Raw genomic sequence first — 26,260 nt, 5'->3', positions numbered from 1 at the left:
CTGCATGTTAAACTCATGACCAAACCAGACTCTTTGCTGATTAGGCCATATCTATCTCAGATGTAACAAGAAAGAAATAAAACTAACCACTGAAACAATTCAGAATCGACCAACTTGGTCCAAGCCATGACCTCACCAAGCAACTAACCTTAGTTTGCATTCACATCCAACTTGTTCTGTTCACCAACACAAAAGTAAAACCTTGATGAGACTCCAAAGGAGTATCAGGAGTCAACTTGATCCACCCAGTGAAAGCGTCCACAGACCAAGTAATATGCTTCATTTGATAGGGGTTTTTTCGTCATTCAAGGCTGCAAAAATGATGAATGGTCTCCTCAGAAATTGATAGCATTCCAGTAATTAAAAAAAATCATCTTAATGTTATAAATTTGAATTTTCATGAATTCAAACTTACAATCAGAGAAATGATTCTGATTCTCTCTCTCTCTCTCTCTCTCTCTCTCTCTCTCTCTCTCTCATAGATATCAGTCAGCTTTCCCCATATCCAAAAATTTAGAGCCTTTGACTTTTTAAGATTGCCTTCCATCTCAGATACAGAGTCTGTCTGAAGACTCTGAACTCCTCCAATCTCTCTCTTTCTCTCTCTCACGTCTAGTTCTGCTTTTGAGATCGGTTTTTATCTCCTCTTCATCTCCTAGAGCCAATTGCCGCATCGCCAATTCGTTAAAAGGTATTTAGATGCTGATTCATTCGTTTACATCATCTTATCTGACATACTATGCTTATCTCTTGGGGTACTTCTGTTTGTAGATTTCTTTTAGTTCCCTTCAATTTGTTGGGATACTTTTGTTAAGATGGGATTTTGCTATTTGAGAAAAAGAATGTTGGGGATGCGGCTTTTGGTTTGTGATTTCGGTGATCTCATCATGAAATTTGTGTTTTGCGTTTGGAATATCATGATGTTGGTGTTAACTAGATTCCTAATATGCTGTTTGGTTCTGAACTCTTTTGAGAAATTCCTTTGTCATTTATATGTGGGGTTATGGGTTGGCGACCATTTTGTACTGGGGAAAGGGGGCTCTGCTTCTCCCAGATGCTGGGTTTTCACGCATTTCTTGTTCTAGGGGCGGAGGATGTGTCCGCCGATTTTTAGCTGTCACTTTTGCTTCTTGTAATGTAGGGTTTTCCCCTGATAGAGTTCGTCGCACTGGGATTGTGCTTTACCCTGCTGCACTGGCTGTGGACTCAGTCCAGTCGACCCAATTATGCTGGATTTCGGTGAGCAAAATTCGGTGTCAGACTTTATTACAGTTGTGTTCTGTCAACTAGTTGAAATGATCAACCAATCGTCCCTTACAGGTCGAGTTAACAAATTTTCATTTCAGACTTTCTGTCATGTGAGAAAACGATACATGGTTTTGGAACTCTGCTCTGGGATCTAATCTTGAAGAACTCCTGCATAATTTTCCCGGGCTCAGAGATTTACAGTTTTTTGGTGAAAGTGAACCAAAACTTCTGATAGGATAGATAGGCAAGGATTAATAATTATGTCTTATTTAAATAATGGGACTCGTGAGCATGTGCATTCTTTTCTTTATATACTTAAATGGTTTCCTTCCCCCAGAATATGCATAACATCAAATTTGACGTTAATTTTTTATGTAATGAAGTCAAAGTTTTACGTTGTGCGAGGTTTGTTATTTTTGGGTTTGAAATAATCAAATTAGATATTTGCGGTTTCATCTTCATGTTGTTTTCTGCATCTAGAAGCTTTCCACTGAATCTCCAAAAGAGGATAGGAGCATCACTAGAATGCTTGAATAGAAAAGCTTCTTACCTTTTCAAGGATGTGCATATATACCGACATGTCATTATCTGCAATAAAGATAGAATCAGTAGTGCCTTGCAGGTATGTCCTTTATGTTATCGAAATTGATTTAGCAATGTTGGCAACCGCACAGGATGTGTATGATGAAATCTTTTCAAATATGTTGATTATAGTTGGAAAAGGAAAAGGAATGAATAATGATTTGACCAGGGGATGGTTCTATTGCTGTTTTCTTGTATATCTTGCTAATATGAATGAAACTGCATATATTGCAGCTTGTGTCCCTTCATTTGGCCTCTTTAGTCTTTACTCAAGTCAAAAGAAACGATTCTTCTGGAGCCCAAGTGCTTTATTTCTTAAAGCCCCATAATATGAAGTAATTATGTTTTGGGTGATCATGCACACCTAGTTCACATTTAGCTGGCACACCTGTGCAACATATTTTCTTTTTTGAAGTTGATGACAACATACATTTATGAGCTTCCAGCATCACACCTTTTAAAATTTATGCTTCCAACATACAAAATATATTATTGATTCACCACAAAGATTTGAAATTGCTACATGTCCACAAGCTAGGGATCAAAAAGCCAATCCACTGTGACATTTCTTTGTGGTGAATCAATAATATATTAAAAGTGGAAATATTTTTCTCAGCAATTTATGCCACTGAAATTTCAAACTAGTGCATTAGCTGATGGAGTGGAAAACACAACGATAAGAATGCTTTCTTCTTCTTCTTCTTCCCTCTTGTTGTTTTGTTTGGGTTGGGTTCAGGGGAGATACAGTTGGAAAAGGGCTATCTTATGTTATTGGCAACTTCAAGTTTGCAGTGACTTTTATTGTATGGACCACATGCAGAAGAATGATCCGAAGGGTTGATTTTTTGGTACTCTGTTTTTCTTGTGTTTTGGATCTTTTTTTTTTTTTTTTGAGGACATGGTTAGTATGGGTCATTTTTATTTGTTTGTTGAGAATTTAAAACCCTTTTCTGGGTAGTCAAGACAAAATTTAATCATCAAAAATCCAAGATGATGTTGATTCTTTGGTGTCAATCGGGTCAAATGATTACCCTTTCCAAATATAGTCTTACTTTAGATGTTCTGAATGTTTGAGATTTGATCAACATGCTATTTTCACTCTTAATTCATTTTAGAAGTGCATTTTTTTAATAACATTACCTTTTCATATAATCTTATTAAACCAGTAATTAGCAAACATACCTTTGGATGGAAATCTGTGTCTGTGGAAATAAGATTGCAGCCCGAACTGTGTTTTATTTCTTAGGCTCTTTGGGAACCTGTGTTGGTGGGAGTTATAGGAGTCGGGGGAAGTACAACTACTGGATTTGAAGGGAAATGGATTTCAAAGGAGTTGTGGATTCTCTCTTTTGTTTGGAAGCATAAACAACTCCTTCAAGGATTCAGACTTTCAACTACCCATGATTCCTCACCTTGTTTGGGAACCTGTAACATGGTATTTAAGTAGCAAAGAATGTAGATAAAAGATATATCATATATAATTGCATAATTGACATTTAAAGTTTTTTGACAAACAAGTAATATTTAAATCATTGGCTTGTGTGGAAAACAAATTTACATATAATATGGATTACAATTGGATTGAATCTCATGCACACAAAAATTAGGTATACCTTTAAAGCTACTAAGTTTTACCCAATAATTGATGCATTCAGTTTTAATAAAAGTAAACTAATTGAAAAATGCAAACTAAAAACATAAGTGCCATTAAAAAATGAAACAGGAGATTGCTTATCATTTCAATCAACTATCAAATTTGTTAGCCCCACCCAAGTATCAACCTCAAGCTTCATATTAATAATGGCAAAAATATCTACATCTACAAGCTATTGATGAATTGGATTAGATCTGAATCCAACCATATATTTGATTCCAAACAGTGATTTTAATCCAAAACACTTTGAATATGTAAATCTAAATCGATATCAGAAACAAAGTTTAGGTTAAAACCAAAGATTTAAACAAATCCAATCCATTTTTTACCCTATTATTAAGAGCCCAAAGAATTTATATATGTATCAGATATCCAATTGAATATGTGTCCATTCAGTTATATTTGACAAAGAAAAATATATCAGATTGATTTCAACCTAAATATGGATTTTATATAGAGATTCTAGGTCCAGATATGGCTCCAAATCCAAACAGGATGAATCAATGTTATAGAGTCAATATTGTTTCTGATCTAAATCCAATGTCTGACCATTGTGTGGGATTTGGGTTATCTAGATCCAAATGAATATGAAATGACTAACATGAGAGAGAGAGAGGTGAATGTCTTTCGGTAACTACTCACCGGAGGTGAACGTCTTTTGGTAATTACCCACCAGAATCTCTTCAAAGTAAGGAGTTGTAAATACATCCTCACTGTGAAAGTAGTTGAAAGAGGGTAAAAGTGAGGATTTGTAACGTCCTGAATCCCTGGATAAATTCATGATTCCCTTCCTTCCTTCTCCCAAACATTCTCCAATTTTTTTTGTAGTTCAACTCAAATAACGGTCTCCAACACCGTCTCATCTCCTCCAGCACCCTCCTCCCAAACACAGCCTTATTGTCAACAGTGATCTAGGAAATCACATTTCTCACCTCCTTCAATGTTTTCCACTGTCTCTCTTAGTGTTTTCTCTTAATGCCACTGCCACTACATGTCTTCATGCCTCCAATTTTTTGCCACATAGTTTTTCTGTATAATATGTTGTCTTGGAAACTTTGCTTCGCTTTCATATTCTTTCCATATTTTCTCTACCCTCTTAAGAACTTATCCAAAGTGCTACTTAAAATACAAAAGGTTTCTTGAATTAGTTTGTTAGATATACTTGGAGGCTTACATTTGCCTTGATCTTCTATATGAGATAGAGGTTTTGATTATCAATCTTAGACTTAAGTAGGATTCAGTTATTCCTGATCTCTAATCTGTCCCAAGTTACACCAAAGAGATTATGTTGGGTGGATGCTGTTGACAAGACACAAATTAAACTAAATCAGTCATCATTCCTATTTCTCGGTCAAATTGCTTAGTTTTGAGAGTTTAACTAAACGCTAACTTGATATAGAATATCCAGCTTGTTAGATCACTGTTGTTGTTTCGAACACCAAACGCTAACTTCATCCTACATGATTTTTTAAGAATTTCCATTCTTCTATTCATTGTGTAAAACTGTGCTGTCTTTTTGCAGGTCATGAGAAATGCATCATCAAAAAAATGTTTCTAGCGCAAACTTAGTTCATACTGCTCCAATGGCTCATGAACAGCAGCTAGATAGCAGCTCTATGGGTCCAGGTAGTGGGGGAAACAATCTTAACAATTCCAATCCAGCATCTAGACAGCGATTGAGGTGGACACATGAACTTCATGAACGATTTGTGGATGCAGTTTCCCAACTTGGCGGACCAGATAGTAACTCCTGATTCCCCTCTTGAAATATTGTAGCTTGATGACAAAAATGAAATGAAATGGGGATCTTCGAAACACGAGCTTTGATTAACAAGAGCAAGTGTCAAGAATGACACTAAAGCATAACCCTTAAAAAGGGTATAACTGGAAACAAAATAAAAATAAAAAATGTATTCTTTATTGATATGAAAAACCAATTGCTTAAGAAGCATTGGAGTAAAATACAAGAGGGGCTGCACCCCTTTATATACACAGCTGAAAGAGGACTCAATAGAGCTGTTGGGCACAGTCCAACAGCTCTATTTAGAGCTGTTGGAATGTGTCAGTCCAACAGCTCTATTAAGAGCTGTTGGACTGTGTCAGTCCAACAGCTCTATTGCTAGTCAAGTCTGGACAGGACTTGACTAGCAACAGTCATTCTAGTTCAAACTGAACTAGATGACATAAAAACAAAAAATAAAAATAAAGGAAAAAAATACAGAAAAGAAAGAAATTAAAAATGTATTTATATATATATATAATAATATAATATTATTATATATACATATATGTACAGTTTTACATTTTAACACTCCCCCTCAAACTTACGGTACAATGAGCGAAAGTTTGTCTAAGAGAAAGTGAAATCGGGGAGCAGCGAGAGGCTTTGTAAAGAAGTCTGCTAACTGATATTCTGAAGTGACATATGGCAGATCAATTATCCCGTGTAGATATTCCTCTCTGACGTAGTGACAATCCATTTCGATGTGTTTGGTGCGTTCGTGGAATGTTCTGTTACTGGCAATGTAGATCGCACTTTTGTTGTCACAACACATTTGTGAAGCCTTTGTTGCTTCAACTCCCATGTCAGCAAGCAGTCGTCGGAGCCAAACTACTTCCATGGTCGTGGTTGCCATGGCTCTGTATTCAGCTTCGGTGGATGAGAGAGATACCTTCTGCTGCTTTTTACACCTCCACGAGATTAATGATTCCCCTAAAAAGACACAAAAGCCAGTGGTTGAGTGTCTGTTATTGGGATCACCTCCCCAATCAGCATCAGTATATGCAATTAAATCAAGAGAAGAGGAGGAAGATAAGAAAAGTCCTCGTGAAAGAGAGGACTTGATGTATCTGATAATACGCATGACTGCTCCCATATGAACAGAAGTAGGAGCATGTTGAAATTGACTTGCTGTATGAACAACATGTGCTATATCTGGTCTGGTAATGGATAGATAGGAAAGTGCCCCGACAAGCTGTCTGTAAGGAGTAGGGTCTGCAAGAAGTTCTCCATCATCAATCTTCATTTTAACATTAACAACTTCTGGAGTGTCAACTTTCTTATCATCAGTAATACCAGACCTGAAAACAATATCAAAAGCAAATTTAGTCTGAGATAATAAATATCCTCTAGGAGAATAAGCAACTTCAATGCCTAAAAAATATCTCAACAAGCCCAAATCAGTCATTTCAAAATGAGATTTAAGAAGTGTTTTGATTGTTGCAACTCCCTGTTTATCGCTTCCGGTGATGATCATATCATCCACATAGAGAAGAAGCACAATGATCCCTGCATCAGAATTCTTAATAAACAAAGCAGTGTCAGTTAAACAGAATTGAAAACCAATATCAATCATAACACGACTAAACCTATCATACCAAGCTTTTGGTGCTTGTTTAAGTCCATAAAGAGCTTTTTCTAAGCGAAGGACTTTACCCTTAGGAATACTTAGACCAGGAGGGGGTTCCATATATACTTCTTCAACTAGCTTTCCATTTAAAAAAGCATTTTTGACATCCATTTGAAAAATAGACCATTTTTTGATAGAAGCTAAGGCAATTAAGGTTCGGACAGTAGTCATACGAGCCACCGGAGCAAAGGTTTCTTCATAATCAATCCCATATTCTTGGGCATAACCTTTGGCTACTAAACGGGCTTTATATCTTTCAAGAGTACCATCACTCTTGGTTTTAATTTTATAAACCCATCGACATCCTATAGTTTTCTTCCCTGGAGGAAGATCTTGAATATTCCATGTAGAAGCCTTTTCAAGTGCATCTAATTCAGCTTTCATGGCTTCTATCCATTTGATATCATTTTTTGCTTGAAAATATGTGGATGGTTCTTTCATATGAGTGAATTAATGCAATAACTGCCCTATATGTGGGTGAGAAAGACTCGTATGATACAAACTTTTCTGGAGGCCTCGAGATTCGGGATGATTGTCTAGTTGGAATGTTAGAATATTTCTCAAGTGCACATGGAGTATTAGACTCTTGTCGCCTGGAATATTGAATACTAGTATCTCTATGAACTTCTTCATTTTCAACATTAAGATCAATAATTCTGTGATCATCATCAAAGTTACAATCAAGGTCATATTCATCAGATGTTGATGTTAGATCTAGCAAAAAGGAGTACTCAGTGACGTCTTTTAATTTTCTAAAATCAAAGAAGCTCTCCTTTTCAAGAAAGGAAACATTTCTAGACACATATAGTTTATTATTTTTGAAGTCAAAACATCTATAACCTTTCTGGTTTTCAGCATATCCTAAAAAGGCACAGGGAATCGCACGAGGGGAAAGTTTATCATTTTTGTCAGTAAATATGAAACATTTGCACCCAAATATTCTTAATCTAGAGTAGTCTGGAGAAATGTTCATAAGTTTTTCAATGGGAGTGATATTTTGTAACGAAGAAGATGGCATCCTATTAATGAGATAGGTGGCAGTTAAGGCAGCTTCTGCCCAAAAGTCTTTAGGGACTTGATTTGCTATTAATAAAGTTCTAGTGGTTTCTATAATATGGCGATGTTTTCGTTCTGCCAGTCCATTTTGTTGAGGTGTATAAGGACAAGATCTTTGATGTGTGATGCCATGCAATTTAAGATAATTTTGAAAATCTGTGGATAAAAACTCTCCCCCTGAATCTGTGCGAAAAATAGTAATATCATTTTGAAACTTGTTTTTAACCATATTATGAAAAGTTTGAAAGTATGAAAATACTTCAGACTTATGTTTGAGAAAGTACATCCACGTATGTCGGGAGAAATCATCGACAAAAATAACATAGTAAACAAATCCTCCTTTAGAAATTACTGGTGCAGGACCCCAAACATCCGAGTGTATTAATTCAAGTGGTCTTGAAGAGAAAAAGGTTCTGTTCTGAAATGGTAATTTTTTCATTTTGCCGAGAATACAATCTTTACAATCAAATGATTCAGAGTTACAAAATTTCCCTAGATTTGGAAAATGTTGGATTTTGGCTATATGTGGGTGACCAAGTCTCTTATGCCACAGTTCCAACTCTATTTTTTGAATATTATAACAAAAAGCTTTCTTCGGCATTTCCAAAAAATCCATGTAATAGAGCCCTCCTTCTCTATGGCCTTCCCCAATCAGCTTACCTGACTGGCGATCCTGTACCCAACAACCATGAGAAGAAAAAGAAATATTACACCCATAATCAGAAATTTGAGATACAGATAAAAGATTTAAATTTAATTTGGGAACATGTCTAATTTCTGGAATAAAAATTTTTTTTGTTTTATAAATTTTTTCAAAATTTCCTATTCCTTCTATTTCAAGAGAAGTCCCATCAGCAGTAAAGACCTTTGACACACTTGTTTTATTTTTAACACATTTGGATAGACTTTGATTATTTGGGGTCATATGAAAAGATGCACCAGAGTCAAGAAGCCAAGAAATTTTACCTAAATCAGAAAAAGATGAGGCTGCTGCGCCGGTTGAAGCTTCAGATGAGGAAGAGGCACCTTTGATGAGAGGCTGAAGAATCTCCATTAGTTGGGCCAGGGAAACTGGTGCATCCTGATCTTTAGGCTCCGATCCAGCAATTGCAGCTCTTTTTTCTCTCAGTTCCTTAAGTTTGGGACATTGTGGCCTGTAGTGTCCCGGTTCATGACAGTGATGACAAATAACTTTCTTCTTATCATAGTCACCATTTTGTCGGTTAAAGTGAGGAGGCCTATATGATCGAACATGATTCCCTGGTCTAGACACGGCTAAAACGGAATCATCTTCAATTTTTAAAGAACCTTTCCGGAGACGATTTTCTTCCATTGTTAACTCTTCAATAGTTTCAACAATAGAAGGAATTTTTCCCCTGTGAAGTAGGGCCGATTTAGTGGTTTCAAATTCCGGCCTTAATCCAGTGATAAACTGGTAAAAATGTTCAGCATCGAGTTGTTTCTGACGAAGCTCGATGTCTTCGGCACAATGCCACTTTGGTTCTAAAAGGGAAAGTTCTTCCCAAAGTTCGGACAACCCATTGTAATATTCACGAATAGTTTTGTCTCCTTGTGTCATCATTCGAACTTTTTCTTGGAGGTTGCACACGTGTGCAATATCTTTAAGGGAATACATATTCTTAAGGTATTCCCATGCCTTATCGGCATGATCAAATTTGGCAAGACTTGAGCATTTTTTAATGTCAACGCTATTGATAAGCCATGACATTATCTTCGCATGAGATATTCTCCATTCTTTCCATTTCTTCTCGTATGAGGCAATAGCCTTGATTTTCTCTTCTTCCGATAGAGGGACCTCTTTATCTCCCTCCTTTTTAGTAAGAGATAGCTTAGGTTCCGAATCGGAACCATCCACAATCCCCCATAAGCCTTTTCCCCATATATGGTGCTTCATGATTGAAGCCCATGTTACATAGTTCGTATCGCTTAGTTTCATAGGCATGATGGTGACTTTATCATTGTCATCCATCGATTACAAGGAGAGAAAGAATAGGGATAGAAGAGAAACAAGAAGAAAAATGAGAAAGAAAGAAAAAAAAAAAAAAACAATACAACAAGATGTGAAATCTTCTCCAATGAAGTGATAAAACACTTCTCTTCAAGTGGCGAACACTTTTGCAAACGGGCACGGAAACCGAGGCAGCTTTTCCTCAAGATTTAGTACTTCCGCGGCTCTGATACCATGAAATGAAATGGGGATCTTCGAAACACGAGCTTTGATTAACAAGAGCAAGTGTCAAGAATGACACTAAAGCATAACCCTTAAAAAGGGTATAACTGGAAACAAAATAAAAATAAAAAATGTATTCTTTATTGATATGAAAAACCAATTGCTTAAGAAGCATTGGAGTAAAATACAAGAGGGGCTGCACCCCTTTATATACACAGCTGAAAGAGGACTCAATAGAGCTGTTGGGCACAGTCCAACAGCTCTATTTAGAGCTGTTGGAATGTGTCAGTCCAACAGCTCTATTGCTAGTCAAGTCTGGACAGGACTTGACTAGCAACAGTCATTCTAGTTCAAACTGAACTAGATGACATAAAAACAAAAAATAAAAATAAAGGAAAAAAATACAGAAAAGAAAGAAATTAAAAATGTATTTATATATATATATAATAATATAATATTATTATATATACATATATGTACAGTTTTACATTTTAACAAAAAATATGCTCTGCATTTTTCCTGAGGTAGTCTAAACACGAAATGGAGAATAATCAAAATGAGACTTGTAATTTTGGAGACCAGTTTTACATTCTTAGCTTTTTAATGTGACCACTGTACATTTATTTTTATTTTTTAAATATTTTTTTTTAGCATTAAAGATAGTAGCCACATATGGTAGGAGATCTTTTGGCACTAAACTTTATCGATCCCTGATCTAGCAACCATGTGATCACCCAAAGTGATCATGCAATGTATTAAATATTGTGTAATGGCTTCTCACTTCATGCCCTCTCAACAGCAATTTGATTGCTTTTGGTGGTGGGGTGCATCTTTTTCTTTTTCATTTATAACTTTCTTCAAGGGTTTAGGATGGGTCCTCTTTAAGTTTAAAAAATTCATGGTTCTGAAAATTATGATGTGCTTATTATATATATGATAGATCTGATCTTCAAAGCTGGTAAATATTTAAATTTCATTTGTTTACAAATTCAAAAGTTTTGCCTTCTCTTTTCAGGAGCAACTCCTAAAGGTGTACTAAGAGTTATGGGAGTTCCAGGATTGACCATATATCATGTCAAGAGCCATTTACAGGTATTACCCTGTTGCACTAACCACAAACAGCTTTCAGAAATTAGCTCCTTTTTCTTTTCCCTTCTTTTATGGCTTCAAATAACATTGTCATGGTAAATCCAGAAATATCGGTTAGCAAAATACCTTCCCGAGTCTTCATCTGAAGGTAAACAAATCTGAATGTAAACATGGCATTTTAATGGCATTCTTATAATTTATTTTTCCAAAAAAAAAAATCCTGATAACTTGCCATCTGAGAAGAAATTAATTATCTTCTGACGCTTGTGAATTTGTGCAGGAACAAAAACTGACAAGAAAGACTCGAGTGACATGTTTCCTAGCTTGGATGCTGCAGCGTAAGTATCACACTTGATAAATGCTTGTTGATGAAAAGCTTTGTCTCTGAACAATCGAACATTACATAGTTTTCTGCATTCAGAAGTGTATATGGTTTTCTGCAATTGTATAGAATAGCATGATGTGGTCTGCATTTCCATAATTACATGAAGTCAATGGCCTTCTCTTTTTGCCTAAAATGTAGTTTATATGCACTCACGCTTATTCTGCAGTTATGCGCTTGTCCAATTTAAAGTGGTCATCTATACAAAAATGCATATTTCTCTGTTCATTTTCTAACTTATTTTCTGGTTTCATTTTTATATTTGTTTATCTGGCATTGTTGAACTCTTAAATGTCTCCAGAAGAATTGAGATTTATTTGAAATTAATAATGGATGGCTTCCTAATTGTATGAAGTTCATGTAATCCATTGTTGTCACTAGTGTAAAGGTCAAAGTTCAAGAACATCATATTTCACATAGTTGGTGGAGCACCAAAGCTTAGTCATGTGTAGTATAAATGTTTTCCTTTGAGGTGGCAAAAATGTTGGACTTCATGAACATGCTTTCCACTGAGGCAAATATAACTTTTTAAAAGGCTCACTGTTGACATAATTGCATGTTGGTCTCGATTATGACTTGTTAATGAAAATGGATGCCTTTTTCTTTTTCCCTTTTTTCCAATCATGATATGGTCAACAGATGAACTACACAAGTTATAAAAGCAATAGGGCAGATTCATGTGTTGCTAGCCACTGAGTATTGCACAATTTATTTCTTTGAATAGCAAATTTTAACCCTTAAAAGGAAGTTCGTTGGAAAGAATTTTTTTGCTTATAGTATTTTTTTTTCGAATGTAGTGGAATGCAAATTACAGAGGCTTTGAGGTTGCAAATGGAGGTTCAAAAGAGATTGCATGAGCAGCTAGAGGCAAGCTATCTCTCTTATATATTTTTCAGCTTACAGTATTTTTCCTTTTTTTCTTTTATTTTTTTGTTTCCTAACTTTTAGAGTTTCAACGTTCTATAGAGGTATGCTTTTGTGTTGGCCCTATGCTTCTTTTGGGTATGAAAATGATGCAATTTGTATGTTTTCTTTCTGATTTGTTTTGTTAATTTTATAATATATTTATTTCTTTTTTTAAAGTTCCCATAATCTCCAAGCTACTATTTGTTCTTTCATGCCGAAATAGTCCTTTGCGTAGTCTCTCTGGCACTTTGGGGTAGGGGTGTGGATTTTTTAATTCCCCAAGTTGGCATCGATTATGGTGAATCAGCATGACCTATATCTGTTCCAAATAGCAAGTGTATCTGTGTATGCACTAGTACATGTTCTGTTTGACACAACCTGACTGCTGAGTCCTGTAAGTTTCCATTGTATCAAAGTTACTATTTTGTTCTCTTATGGAGAAATAGTCCGCTCTCTGGTGCTTCAGGACAAGCACGTGCATTTGTTATTCCCCATGTTGTCCCTTGACTATGGTGAATCAACCTGACCCATGTCAGCCCCAAGTAGGAAGTGCATGCCCTAATATATGTTTTGTTTGACTTAGTTGGACTGTGCTGTCCTATTACTGGTTATATATGTTTATATTTGGCTTGTACCTAATCTACCTGCTCAAGCCAAGCGTTCCGATCCTGAGTGAACCAGGTTTCAGGGTCATCCAAGGACTAAAATCACAATTGACAATACTTAGTTTTTGAGGCTTAGCTGAACCATGAATAATGCCGACACTCTAAAGCCTTCAATGGATAGCAGGTTAACTTTGGTTTTGTAATAAATCAAAGTGCTATTGTTATATTTCTTTTGTTGGAATCTAGGATCTTGTCCTTGCTTAATGATTCTGGTTGAATTTGTGCTTGTAAGGTTTCCTTTTTGCATGCATGAAATGTGCAGGTGCAAAGGCAGTTACAGCTACGTATTGAAGCTCAAGGAAAGTATCTACAGAAGATCATAGAAGAACAGCAACGCCTGACTGGTGTGCTCAATGGTGATATTTCTGCTGCTGGAATTGTGTCAGCAACAGGTGATCACTCACCCGAGCCAGACGACAAAACTGACCCCTCGACTCCGGTTGCAACATCAGAGGCACCACCATTACAAGACAAAGCCACCAATGACTCCACAAAAGAACTGACAAACTGCACTACCAAGAGTCTTTCTAGAGATGAATCCTTCTCCTCACGCCATGAACCCCCTACTCCAGATTCCGGCTGCCATGTCAATTCCTCGGTGGATAGCCCAAATGGTGAGAGGCCGGTTAAGAAGCAGTGGGTTGTGATGCCTCAGTCTGGAAATGGAAACGCAGAGCAGAAGCATTTGCAGTTAGCCAACACACAGGAGAGCATGGGTGTGAAGCTAGAGATGATGCTCTCCCACCCTATACTGGAATCAAGCGCTGGGTTGATTTTCCGGCAGCAGGAAACGATGAGTCAGATCTATCCAGCTGGTGGCATGGCCGGGAATTTTGATTCCTTTGCGTCACTTTGTGACGGATATGCATTTGAGAACATGTCTGGCGGCAATGGCGTGTAGAAGGGCACAGTTCAATTTTCATGTTCTTTTCAATAGATATACAAGGTGAAGGTTTCTGGTTCTTGTTAGGCGTTACATGCAACTTTAGCTCACTTTTTTTTTTCTTTTGTAGTAATATTATGGAATAACTTTTGTCGTCCGGTATAATGAATATTTGCATGTCACTTACAGTATTTGCTATCTAAAAGTGCTTTCTGTTGGATGGAAGACTGATGGCTGTCGTGATCTTTTTGGCCCACTTGTGTATTACAGTTTTAAGAAAAATGAGTTTTTTTGAGAGGAATATTCGTGAAATTTAAAAAAGTCTTAAGAAAACAGAGTTGTACCATTATTCTTTTACCTACGTTGAAAAATGGCTGATTAGCAGTCATGACTCGTTGACAGCGCATGCGTGTTCTCTTCATACTTTGTCAGCAAGTTGGGCTAGGAGCCTAGGAAGACGGCCAACTCACGAATGCAAGGATACCCCTCTAGGAACATGCCATTCCAAAACCATGTTAAGGGTACGTATGCTTGGCTGTGTTTTCGAAAAGTAAAAATGCTGTTCAAGAGAGATTCGCATTCAAAATTTCATGAGATTTTAAATTTTATTTTTGGGTTCTTTGCCGACTCACATTTTATGAAATGGGTTATGGTCTGATCGGATACCCCGATACAAACCCGACCCATTGACAACCTTACATGCACGCACTCTCTCTCTCTCACACAGATACATAAGCACGTACAGACATCAGATCGATCTATCTAGAAAGAAATAAGCTCATGGTTGTTTTCTATTTCCTAATGATGGGGGAACCTGTCAGGGTGTCAGACTGCTCCTGGTGGGTTTGTACCCTCTGCTCGGCATCAAAATCTAAAGTATTGACCTTCTTGTGCTGGAAAGGTGTTTCCTTTGGTTTTACTGCGCAATGGAAAACTGATCATGGGATGCGTCGGAGAGCATGGACAATCACACGTTACCTTAACCATGTGAAACGGGTCCGCAGTGAGCAAAAAACCCGTGACGCTTAATCCAAATTACAAAACGACCAGCATGGCCAGTAGGGTGGTTGTGAAGGTGTTGAGATGAAGGTACCGGATCAAACTCCAGTGGTGCACCGGTGTGTCACTGGGCCGGGTAGCCCGCGCGCTGTTGGGTACCCAGTTTGGGTCGGGCTTAGGTTGGGTATAAAGGGCCCAACCTAAGCCCGAATGTAATCTATTTGGGCCGGGCTTAGGTTGGGTATAAAGGGCCCAACCTAAGCCCGAATGTAATCTATTCGGGCCGGGCTCGGGTCTCAATATATTTCGGGCCAGCCTGATGTCCACCCCTAGTTGCATCCGTAGCATTCGAAGGTAGGTCATGTAAGGCAGGGTGGTTGTGGGCCTCACCCAGGGTTTGCCTTACTGTGGGGTGGGTCCATTAAGTGGCCTAGTTCTCGGCGAGGGTTCTTTGTCATAAAAAAAAATACAAAATGAACATTCTGCTTCTGAATTCTTAGGAACCAAAAGAATGTCCTTGTAAAATTTTCAGAAAGTTAAGCCCTAGTGATTCTTCTGAAAGACATAATGCCAAACACAGTATGTATTGCACGTCCTTTTTTTCATGAGAAACTGGAAAACCACCTCAGGGAGCAGAGACCTAGTCAAGCTGGCTATGTCTATCATACTTACGGCCACTTTCCTGGTGGTGTAAACCCGTGGCACACCGGTCGCCCCCCAGAGAGTCGCCTTGCTTTGGCATGAGCATAAATCATAATGCCCTTGCTTCTTATTTGCAAGGGGCTGACGCCCATGGGAATGGAACCCTGACCACCCGTCTAGTGGACAAGACCCCCTCCCACCACGCCAAACCCTTGGGCTACGTAGCGCAAGACTCACAGCAACAAAAGCCGGTTGCAAAAGCAATGCAGTAAGCATATGATCTGCACCATTGGTTTAAAATTTTGAAGGTCCAGAATAATCATTTCTTGTGGTTGGCATGTTTCAGCATAAATTTAAACCCAAAGATGAAGCGACTCAGCTGATACCTTTCTCAGAAAGATCACGTCTTGCAATGAATTTCTTTCTTATAATATATAAAAAAGGTTGTCGTATGTTCACTGGCCTAAGAAAAATTATTTTTCAAATGATTTAGAGTGGGTCTAAAATCTTGCAAGGGGTATTTTACATTCGTTTATTGGATAATCCAAGAACTACCCCTCCGGTTGGTAAAACCCTTGAGGTCCCCTCCTGTGCACCGGGAGTACACCCAGCTTCGGCCTTGTGACAAGGGGTGCTACCCGTTGGTTTCCAACTTGTGACATCCCTTGCCTTTTTTACAGATTTTTTGGAGATCCAGAATGTGAATTCTGTTGGATCTTTCTAAATACTAGAAACTTGAGCGCCAGTGAGAATTCTTGAAAATGAGAACTCACCATAATTCTGAAATGCATCCCAATGGGCAAGAGATTCAAAGATTTGTGAGACTACGAGCTACTTTATGTACTAGTTATGTTGGAAAACTTCATAAAAATGACTGTATCCCTTATCTACAGCGGTATCCATGTGACAATATAAGATACATTATTGTGAAAAATCAGAATAATCCTGCACCTAGAAGATGACTTGCATTGTCAGCTGCAATGTACACAGATTGTAGGAACTAACATCAGTGTACAGGATAGTTTGGGGAAGAACTGGCATGTATTTGTACATGGCAGCCAGCTTCATGTAGCCTTATTTTTGAAACACAACAAGGCAGTCAAGTATTCATGTTTCTTAAATTGATGGCAGCCAAGTACGCAACCTGCAAAAACCTGGGCAGCCATTCGTGTTTCACAGTTTGCAAATCTTTTGCAAGATCATGATTGGGGGTATACAATGAAGTCATAAACCTCCTTTTCTCTTGGATGGGAACCCGTTTTGTTTCACTGGTAAACATGCCCTGCATGAAAATGATCAGTCCATGTTGCCGGTGCAGTGCACCACATGGTTTTCTGCAGGAAAGGCCATGCGTGGGCTTTTCTCGAGTCGCAGGCTCTTTACCATGGGAGTTCCCTTTCCCATGGCTGAAACAAATGGGCTCTTAAGAATATACCAACCAAGTTATTATTTGTTCATGAAGATCAACTCACCCATCATCCAGGTCTAGCAAGGAATGCATGGTTAACTTTCATCCTCTTTTCAACATCCCAAAAAAGAATAATTGAGACACAAACTCTTAACACTTAGTGTGCCAACCAGAGAGGTTTATATGAATCAATATGGTCCTGTTGAAGGGTTCATCTGTATTCAGTTTATCCTAAAAGTTATCACACCACCACCATGTCTTTGTGGGGAAATCATTAACAAACTATACACTCTCAATGAGGTAAACTTCTGGCGTAAAGTCAAGGTAACCGCCTTCCCCATAACTGAATTTCAGTCTCCATCTTCCTGTATTTTTCTCGCAGTTTGGTTGGCAACTATCACCTTCTAGCAAGAGATGAACATGGCCATCAACTGAACTGAAGTATGATCTGATATACCTGTCATTATTGGAATGGTGTGGGATCTTTGCCATCTCCATGACGAATCAAGATACTCATTTGATGATAATGTGCTCAGTCATCTTCATCTTCAGCATCAATACCGATCCACTGAGTGAATGCAAAGAGGAACTCCTTAAACGTCACCATGCCATTTCGATCCCAGTCCATCTCTTCTGCAATAAAAAAAAAAAGCAGCCATATGGATCTAAACAAAAAAATACAAACTTAAAAATTCACAGGGAAAAGTTTTATAAATTTGGAACAGAACTAGATATTCCAGTTACACAACTCAGGACTGTTATCAGGTACTGAAGCTCCTATAAAACTCAAGCCAAGTCATCCAAGCTAAGATGAATAACATGGAGTGATCAGACCGAGTTGCTCAAATACCAAGCTGGAGCGGTCTTCAAATATTGTTTCAAATACACTCAACTAACAGACAAAAAAAAATTAAATGGAAACACCAAACATCACGTACCAATGGTACATGTAAACTGAAATTTCTAGAATCAGAAGCGTAAGGTTTATTTAGAGTGCAGCTTTCAGCATAAATCTACGAAACAAAAGATAGGCAGGATGCTCTTAATAAGATGGTTGTTCTTGAAACACAGGCTCCAGAATTCAAATGATCAAGCTTATATTATTTCCACAAACTGTAGCTTGACACAGTTGATTTGGTGATTCTAATGGCTGGGATAAAACCAGATAGCATATGATGGCCAAATCATGTGATTTCTAGTCTTGAGCAAATGACCCCGATGCTTAGTGAAGGTTGTTCGGCCATTTGAAACTTAAAATACTTAAAATTTTACAGGCTGGCACTTTTATTATGAGAGAGAGAGAGAACCAAATCTCTTCATGGCAATGCGCCCAGATGAACGTTCACCAGCAGTAGTTTCATTGATGGCTTGTATCATCTCATTCTTGCTAACATAACCATCCTTGTTCTTATCCAAGAATACAAATGCATCTACTAATGTATCAAATGTTGCCTCGAGGTGTGGTAATCCCATCCGTGATAGCTGATATTTTTAGTCAAAGATAACAGCTTTCTAGTTTTTCATTAGCATTGGAAATCTATACAAGAATCAGAATTTGGAAAAATGAAAAACAGCACCATAGATTCAAGGGATTAGATATAAGCCAAGGAAAACAGCAAACAACAGGTCCAGAATTGAGCCATCTTTCAATATGAATGGAGAGCTATGTCACATGGGTGCGGGTGCGGATGCGGGGTGCGGCAAAAATATAAAAAATTATATATATATATATATATATAAAGTCCAAAAGTTGAACATAAATGATCCTGGGTGCGTTGACCGCACCGGGTGCCGCACCCGCGTCGCGTCTCGTCGACGTGGGTGCGGCACCTAGTTGGCCGAGTCCCTGTGACATAGATGGAGAGAAATTCTAGTTTAAGTATCTTATATAATATCATCATAAATCCTGTTAGAAAGGAAAAAACATAGCTTTTCTTTCTGGAATTTAACATAGGTAAATCATAATCTTGCAAATAAATCCATTAGACTTATAGCAGCTGGAAGATCTACTATGGAAGCTATACATCTTCTTAGACAACTTATTGAGAGAAATAGAGAGAGGAACAAAGATTTGCATATGGTTTTTATTGATTTGGAGAAGGCTTACGATAGAGTACCTAGGGACGTTCTCTGGTGGACAATGATGAAGAAAGATGTTTCTCTCAAGTACATTAGTATAATTAAAGATATGTATGAAGGAGTAGTAACCAATGTCCGCACTTGTGGAGGGGTGACAACCAATTTTCCTATAACAGTTGGGTTACATCAAGGATCTGCTTTAAGCCCTTTCCTATTTGCTATAGTGATGGATGAGCTTACGAGATCAATTCAAGAAAATGTGTTGTGGTGTATGTTGTTTGCTGATGATATTGTTTTGATTGATGAGTCTAGAGCTGGGGTTAATGCTAAGTTAGAATTATGGAGACAGACATTGGAAGTAAGAGGTTTTAAGTTGAGTAAGAGTAAGACAGAATACATGGAATGTCGATTTAGTAAGCAATGAGATAGAGATGGGAGTGTAGTGAAGCTTGGTGAGCAAGAAATACCGGTGGATGATTCTTTCAAATATTTGGGATCTATCATTCAAAAGTATGGAGAAATTGATGGAGATGTAAATCATAGGATAAAGGTTGGGTGGATGAAATGGAAGAGTGCAACTGGAGTGTTGTGCGATCGTAGAATGCCATTGCGGTTGAAGGGAAAGTTTTATAGGACGACTATTAGGCCCGCTTTACTATATGGTACTGAATGTTGGGCTGCCAAGAGACATCATATTCAAAAAATGAGTGTAGCTGAGATGCGTATGCTGAGATGGATGTGTGGAAATACAATAAAAGATAAGATTCGGAACAAGGAGATACGTAAGAAGGTAGGCGTTGCACCCATTGAAAATAAGATGAGAGAGAATCGTTTACGGTGGTTTGGACATATTCGACGAAGGCCTAATGATGCTCCAGTTAGAAGGATGGAGAAATGGGAAAATATATTAGTTAAAAGAGGTCGGCGTAGGCCTAGGAAGACATGGATGGAGGTGATAGGAAAGGATATGAATGCTTTGAACCTCACCGAGGACATGGCATTGGATAGAAATGAATGGAGGCGAAGGATTCATGTGGAAGACCCAGAATGATTTTCTTTGTTGGTTCATATCGCCGACCCCAATTGTTTTGGGATGAAGGCGTAGTTGTTGTTGTTTGTTGTTGTAGACTTATAGCAGCTGAGAAGCCTTCTATTTATGCTCTCTTAATTTTTGGTTGCACAGAATATGCATTTTTCAATAAGAAAGGAAAAAATCATACTTAGGCCATCTCTCATAAAATTAAATTAGTTAAAAAAATACAAAAGAACTGCACTCAAATAAATAAAAAAAAGTTTATTGTGTAGACACAAGCAGCATGTCATGTTTAGTAGTTGGATTGGTATCAAACCAATCAAAGTAAAGCAAATAAAACAACAAATGGACATTCAATAGAACACCTACTTGACAAGTGGGTGTGTGCATTAATCTTAATAGCAACTTGTTTTACGCGTAAAATGCTTGAGAACATTGATGTTCTTGTAATCTGCCAAGGGATAGTTTACCCTTTCAATCTGGTCCTACATTGCAAGGATACTCATTTTTTACACCTATTCCATATCCCCTTCTATAGTACTCTCAATGGAGAACTCCATAAAAATTGACACGTCCCTGTATCTACAGCCATATCCATGTGATATGGATCTGGTCTAGAAGCTAACAGACAAAAGACTGGATGCACTTTGAAGCACTATCAATCACTGTGGCGACATTTAACAACACATGGACAATGGAAACAATGCAAGATCTTCAAGCAAACTAAAAGATATCAAAGGAATACTTAATGGGTCAATATTTCTTTCCTGAGTATGTCAATATATGCTTGATACAGCAATTGTCATGCTCAAACATAAAGTTCTTCCATCACCTCCTCCAGCATGTGTTTGCACAGATATATCCAGGTCAGACACATACATGGACAAAGCAGCAAACAACAATAAGAATAAAGAAAAGAATGATAAAACACTTTCTGAAGGATACAGAAGGATTTGTTGGAGGCTCCTTTAGAAGATATACAAGGCAAAGAAGGACGATGAACTCATTGAATTTCATACCCCTGCTCTCGTTCATATCACATGCCTCAAAGAGACCATTTATTTCCTCCTCAGTTGCAGAAATTTGGAGTTTCTCAAAGCAGTGATTCAGCTCTTGTGGGTCTATTGTACCATTTTCATCTTCATCTGCAATGGATACACTATGAGTTGCCATAAATCAATAAGAACTTATGAATTCTGAATTTGGACCAAAAGTGCCAGTCTATCACTCTGAAAAGCTGAATTGCAAAGGAAGCTGATGTTTTCTAGAGGGATGCATTTCTTTTTCTCAAGTTTAAATATGTTTCTTCGATTCTAAATATTCAATTAGTCACATGATAGTGAGGACCCAACCAGGGAATGGAGATAAATCAATAAGCTCCGCATGGGAATGATGAGGATATGTCTTCACACACTATATGTCAAATGTTTCACAAAAAAGGGATGGGTCGTGACAAGTACCCGTGATCTACAAATCAAAACACCTAAACAATCATAGAAGTGCTTACCAAATTCTTCAAAGATGCTCTGAACTTTACTCAAGCTCTCATCAATTTTTGGGAACTTTAAGATTATGCTAATAAAAGATTTCATATGACTTCCTTCAGCTGCCCTCAGCTTCATTGCTTCCACAACCATTTGCTCTAGTTTTGATTCTGATAAACAATGTTCAGGATCTTCAGCCTTTCCAAGTATGCCACCCATTATAACCACTGAATGGCATACAAGCAGCAACCAAGGATATGCCTGAAAACAGAAAAAAAATATGAGCCTCAGTTGTGGATAAATGAGAAGATCCACACTTGAGAGCATTATATCTGAAGAAATAACATGTAACAAACTTGAGAGAACCTATAGGAGTAATGGCTAAATAAGAACTAAAAAAGCACACAAGTGTATGCCCTGCAAAATGGCATCAGACACGAAAAAATACCAAACAAGAAAGACCAAAATAGGACCAACAAGTAGGTGGCTACCCAGAATATAACTTGCATTTGAGCTAATAAAAGCAATGAGATCCAGCAATTTAACTAGAACATGTTTCCTCAGCTTCTTAGTCTTCCCCAGAACATTTGGTCCTTTGATGCTTAATGCTTTGAAATACAGTTCCAAACAAGAATCTCAGATCAAGTTATATCCTGTGTACAGTAGTTCCGATAGACAATAGCACCAGTCACAGCAGCTGCATCCTGGAGAATGTTTTTTGACATTCACTTGATTCTAGATGTTTTGAACTCCCCAGAGCAAAAGACTTGATAAAATATACCATGTTGGAAGAAAGCACTGCACTTCGGCCCCCTCACCCAAGAGTGACTCGCTCCGGTTTAAGTAGCACTTGCGTGGAAAGAGAGAGAAAGAGAAAGATATTCCTTTCTTTTCTTGTATCTGACTCATCGACGCAGAGGCAGTTTACAAATGAAGAACCCGGCCTAGCAAGTTGCCACAGAAATTCTCCAAAAGAATAACACACAAAAATCAAAAGTATTTCCTTAGAACTAGATCAGAAACTTCATTCTCATCCTGCCAATATCTCTTTGAGTACAACACCCGGATATCAAGGTTCCAAATTCTTAATCATAGCAACAACCAGCTAGGCCAAGCTTCTATGAATCAGGATGCTTCAAACATCCAACATCCACATATACAGAGTTAATTGGCCAACAAACCTCAGATAGTGTTTGAGAAAACTTATAATTTTGACGTTGATCTGCCAATATAATATCTAGAAATATGTCCACCGAGTTCCCAATTCAAACACGGATTAAAAACATTACAAAAAAAAAATCCAGCACCAGATGAACCACAGAGCAACGTTTACCAAAATAACAATATCCAAAGATCTAACAGCTTAGACATTGAACCCAGAACAACACTGAGCTTAGCACACAAAAAACTCAAAGTACCAGTACGTATTGAACTTATAATGGGATGTATACAGCCTCTTGCATATCTGCAAAAAGCTTCTCCCACAAAAACAAGGAACTAAAAACGTATGATCATCCATAGCCTATCAACATTCATTTGTCCTAAGTTGGGCCTTATACTGTCAATACAGATGATGTTTTAAGCTTCTCATCCATATTAGATGAATCAAAGAGTCAGATTTAAGCCTTACAACTCAAAACTCCCCGTAAAATAAAGGAAGACCACCATACAAATTCAACCAACAATGGAGAATTGCTAAGGAATAAAACAATAAAATGAAGAAGGAAAGGATACCCACATCAGATAAATGCAAGAAACAGAAAACCCACAATTGAAATACTGCAGAAATGACTAACAGATCGAATCTGAGCACTCACCCGGTCTTCTTCAATCAGCCTCCTCTAGGCACAATTATTCACACAGTACATAAGAGTCCTCCAACAGCTAAAGAGGTGCAAAGGCAGCAATGCACACACCATGCATAAAACATTAAACAGCTTTGATGATCCTTTTATGGTTTTTCATCTTTCCAATAGGAAAACCATATGGGATTTGGAATCCCAAATACCAAGATGAAGGATGTAAAGGTTTTGAAAGTAGATGGGGAATGGAAGAAAAAGGGTTTGATGGGTCCTCTGGTTCTCGGGGGTGAAGTATTTTTAGGTGGTGGGACTTCCACAATTCACTCACCACATATGAGAATCTGAAACGGATATGACTAGAAAAAGTAGGAGCCTCGTGGTTAAGCACTTTTTTTGGTTCCTTGTTCACTGCCATTAGCCTTCAGTTTTTTATCTTCAACAAATTACAGAAAAGTCTAACTGCTTATGAAATGAAAGAATCACATAAGCTTTTTAAATATGGCAAAATAACCACAGAAGGGGTGGCTATTGGAAGAGCATTACCCAATCGAGCTTAATCTGATCTTGCACTTTTTTTGGTTCCTTGTTCACTGCCATTAGCCTTCAGTTTTTTATCTTCAACAAATTACAGAAAAGTCTAACTGGTTATGAAATGAAAGAATCACATAAGCTTTTTAAATATGGCAAAATAACCACAGAAGGGGTGGCTATTGGAAGAGCATTACCCAATCGAGCTTAATCTGATCTTGCATAATCGGATCTGGATTTGGATTCAGAGTTGAAAAAATTGAATCCTGATTTGACTTTTTTCAAACCTAACATTCACATGTATTCGGATTCAGATATTAGTCAGATTTGGATTTATCCAATATTCGGATGCAAAACTTGATATTGAATCAGGGTCTAATTATTAACTGGATCCTATTTTGGCTACCGAATACACTAAACGGATTTGGATTCATGTCAGACCTGAATCCTAGCCGTTTGCATCCCTAAAGATTGCACTTGCTTTCCTGACTGTGCCCAAAATCAATAGACCAGCCTCACCGTGTATACTGTTCATCATTGAGTTGAATGGCTGCTGCAGACTGCAGTTGTTATACGGTGCTATGTATATTAGCATATGTCGAGTCAGTAAACAAGTTACACGTTAAAGGCCCCAAAGGGGTTTGGCGTAGTGGGATGCGACCTAGGCCGCTAGGTAGGCAGTCTAGGTTCAAATCCCATGGGCTTCATTCCTTGCGCAAGCCAATGTGTGGCGACTCTCTAGATGCAAGTGGTAAGCCCATGGAGTTTTATGCTGCCAGGACGCGTGTCTAGGTCTCTGATTCTGGGGGCAGTTTCTCTGTATAAATATAAAAAAAAGTAACACGTTGAAATGATGGACAGACCTTGCTTTTTTTTTTAAAGAGCAAATAATAGGCTTCATGTAATTCCAGTCATTGTGTGAAATACTATTTCTTTGCAGTTAATTTGTTAACTTGAGATGGATCCTACATGGCGGTATAAGTCCTACATGATTAAATTGGTTGTATGCATTTCGTGACTTTGAAGTTGGAGTTCACGTTGTGATCATGTCTCAGTGCTCTTCATGTTTAGCTAGCCTTCTGGCCAAAAAACCGGAACTATAAGAGGCTATCTGAATGTGTATCATATCAAATCTCTACAGCAGAGGGATATCTCAGCTACAAGGGTTTTTGCTAGGAACAGTACTGATATTCGGGTTCATTCCTTTACAGACTCTTTGGTTGGGACTTCAACCATCAAAAAGTTGCCAGATGCTCGTTCTATCTGTTTTACATTGCATCCTTTGCAGATTTGAAGGGGACTCTGCATATGTACATACGGTGTCAAGGGTAGTATGCTCCTTTCTTTGTGTGTGCAGCAGGCATATCAATTGTATGCTTCTACATTATGAGATGCTTTTAGCCTTGTTTTCTAAGTGGACATTTTTTAAGCTTGTTATGATTTAACTCTGAAAAAAGTGTATCATTTATGGATGAAATCATTAGAAAATCGGTTGTGCGACTCTTGCTGTAATCCAACCATGATAATCTATTTCTGTTCCCCGTCAATGATGCTTTTAATCAAAAGGCTCCATCATAGGAATGATCAGCAATCCACGTGTTGAGAAAGTTCCCGTAGGAATGATCAGCAATCCGCGTGTTCAGAAAGTTCCCGTAGGAATGATCAGCAATCCGTGTGTTCAGAAAGTTGTCACTGCAGAATTACAACAGTAAATGTGCTTTGCAGGCTAATACTCTTCTGTGTTACATAACTGCCTGCAATGCTGCAATCCAGAATATGCTCGTGCAGACATGCCTTCAAAATTGCGAGAGAACTATGACTAAACGCAGCATTATGCAATAAACTGCCCTCGAGTGCTTACCAACAAAATGCATATGGATCGTGCCTGACCTACACAATGACTGGTGATTTTCTAGCATGTTTATTTTAAATGGGTAAAATCTCAGTGCAGTGGCTTATTTTTTCCATCTTGTGATACATGTGAAAATCAATATGAAGAGCTAAGGTACTGCTCACTGGACATGTTTAAGAATAATATACACCTAGCAGTCATGGTAGCAACCAGTGTTCTAGGTTCTTAGTTGATGGCAAAAATAACTATTATCCATATATGAGATTTCCCAAGTTTTCCACATGAACACCCTGCAAGTTTGGGGGTTATCAATTGAGAATGGCACTAGGAAAACACCTTTCACACAAAAACAAATTGATACTTCGAA

The 26,260-nt window shown here is 37.9% G+C and overlaps 2 protein-coding genes across 4 annotated transcripts; one reads left to right on the top strand and one right to left on the bottom strand.

Moving 5' to 3' along the window:
- Positions 1-446: 446 nt before the first annotated feature.
- Positions 447-14,309, top strand: LOC149812606 (myb family transcription factor PHL7-like). 3 transcript variants are annotated; one of them, XM_089992176.1, is made up of 8 exons: positions 675-691; positions 1,729-1,870; positions 5,007-5,227; positions 11,157-11,233; positions 11,336-11,378; positions 11,511-11,568; positions 12,410-12,479; positions 13,446-14,309. In XM_089992176.1, exons 3-8 carry the CDS (start codon positions 5,017-5,019, stop codon positions 14,082-14,084), a joined length of 1,098 nt encoding a protein of 365 aa, XP_089848302.1. In that variant the 5' UTR covers positions 675-691; positions 1,729-1,870; positions 5,007-5,016; the 3' UTR covers positions 14,085-14,309. The 3 variants fall into 3 exon arrangements, with proteins under 3 accessions (XP_089848301.1, XP_089848304.1, XP_089848302.1); XM_089992175.1 differs by lacking the exon at positions 1,729-1,870 and having other exon boundaries at positions 447-691; XM_089992178.1 differs by lacking the exons at positions 1,729-1,870; positions 5,007-5,227 and having other exon boundaries at positions 447-691; positions 13,446-14,308.
- Positions 14,310-17,299: 2,990 nt separating this feature from the next.
- Positions 17,300-23,785, bottom strand: LOC149812605 (putative calcium-binding protein CML21). The gene is made up of 5 exons (XM_089991455.1): positions 23,529-23,785; positions 21,735-21,972; positions 21,173-21,372; positions 18,423-18,597; positions 17,300-17,748 (listed from the first exon to the last, which is right to left on the bottom strand). The coding sequence occupies exons 2-5, from the start codon at positions 21,928-21,930 to the stop codon at positions 17,648-17,650; spliced, it is 672 nt and encodes a 223-aa protein (XP_089847581.1). The 5' UTR covers positions 21,931-21,972; positions 23,529-23,785; the 3' UTR covers positions 17,300-17,647.
- Positions 23,786-26,260: the final 2,475 nt, after the last annotated feature.

The sequence above is a fragment of the Nuphar pumila genome, chromosome 16 (assembly GCF_984573655.1).
Source record: "Nuphar pumila chromosome 16, dmNupPumi1.hap1.1, whole genome shotgun sequence".
Lineage (NCBI taxonomy): Eukaryota > Viridiplantae > Streptophyta > Magnoliopsida > Nymphaeales > Nymphaeaceae > Nuphar > Nuphar pumila.
This window is presented reverse-complemented; position numbering and strand designations above follow the sequence as displayed.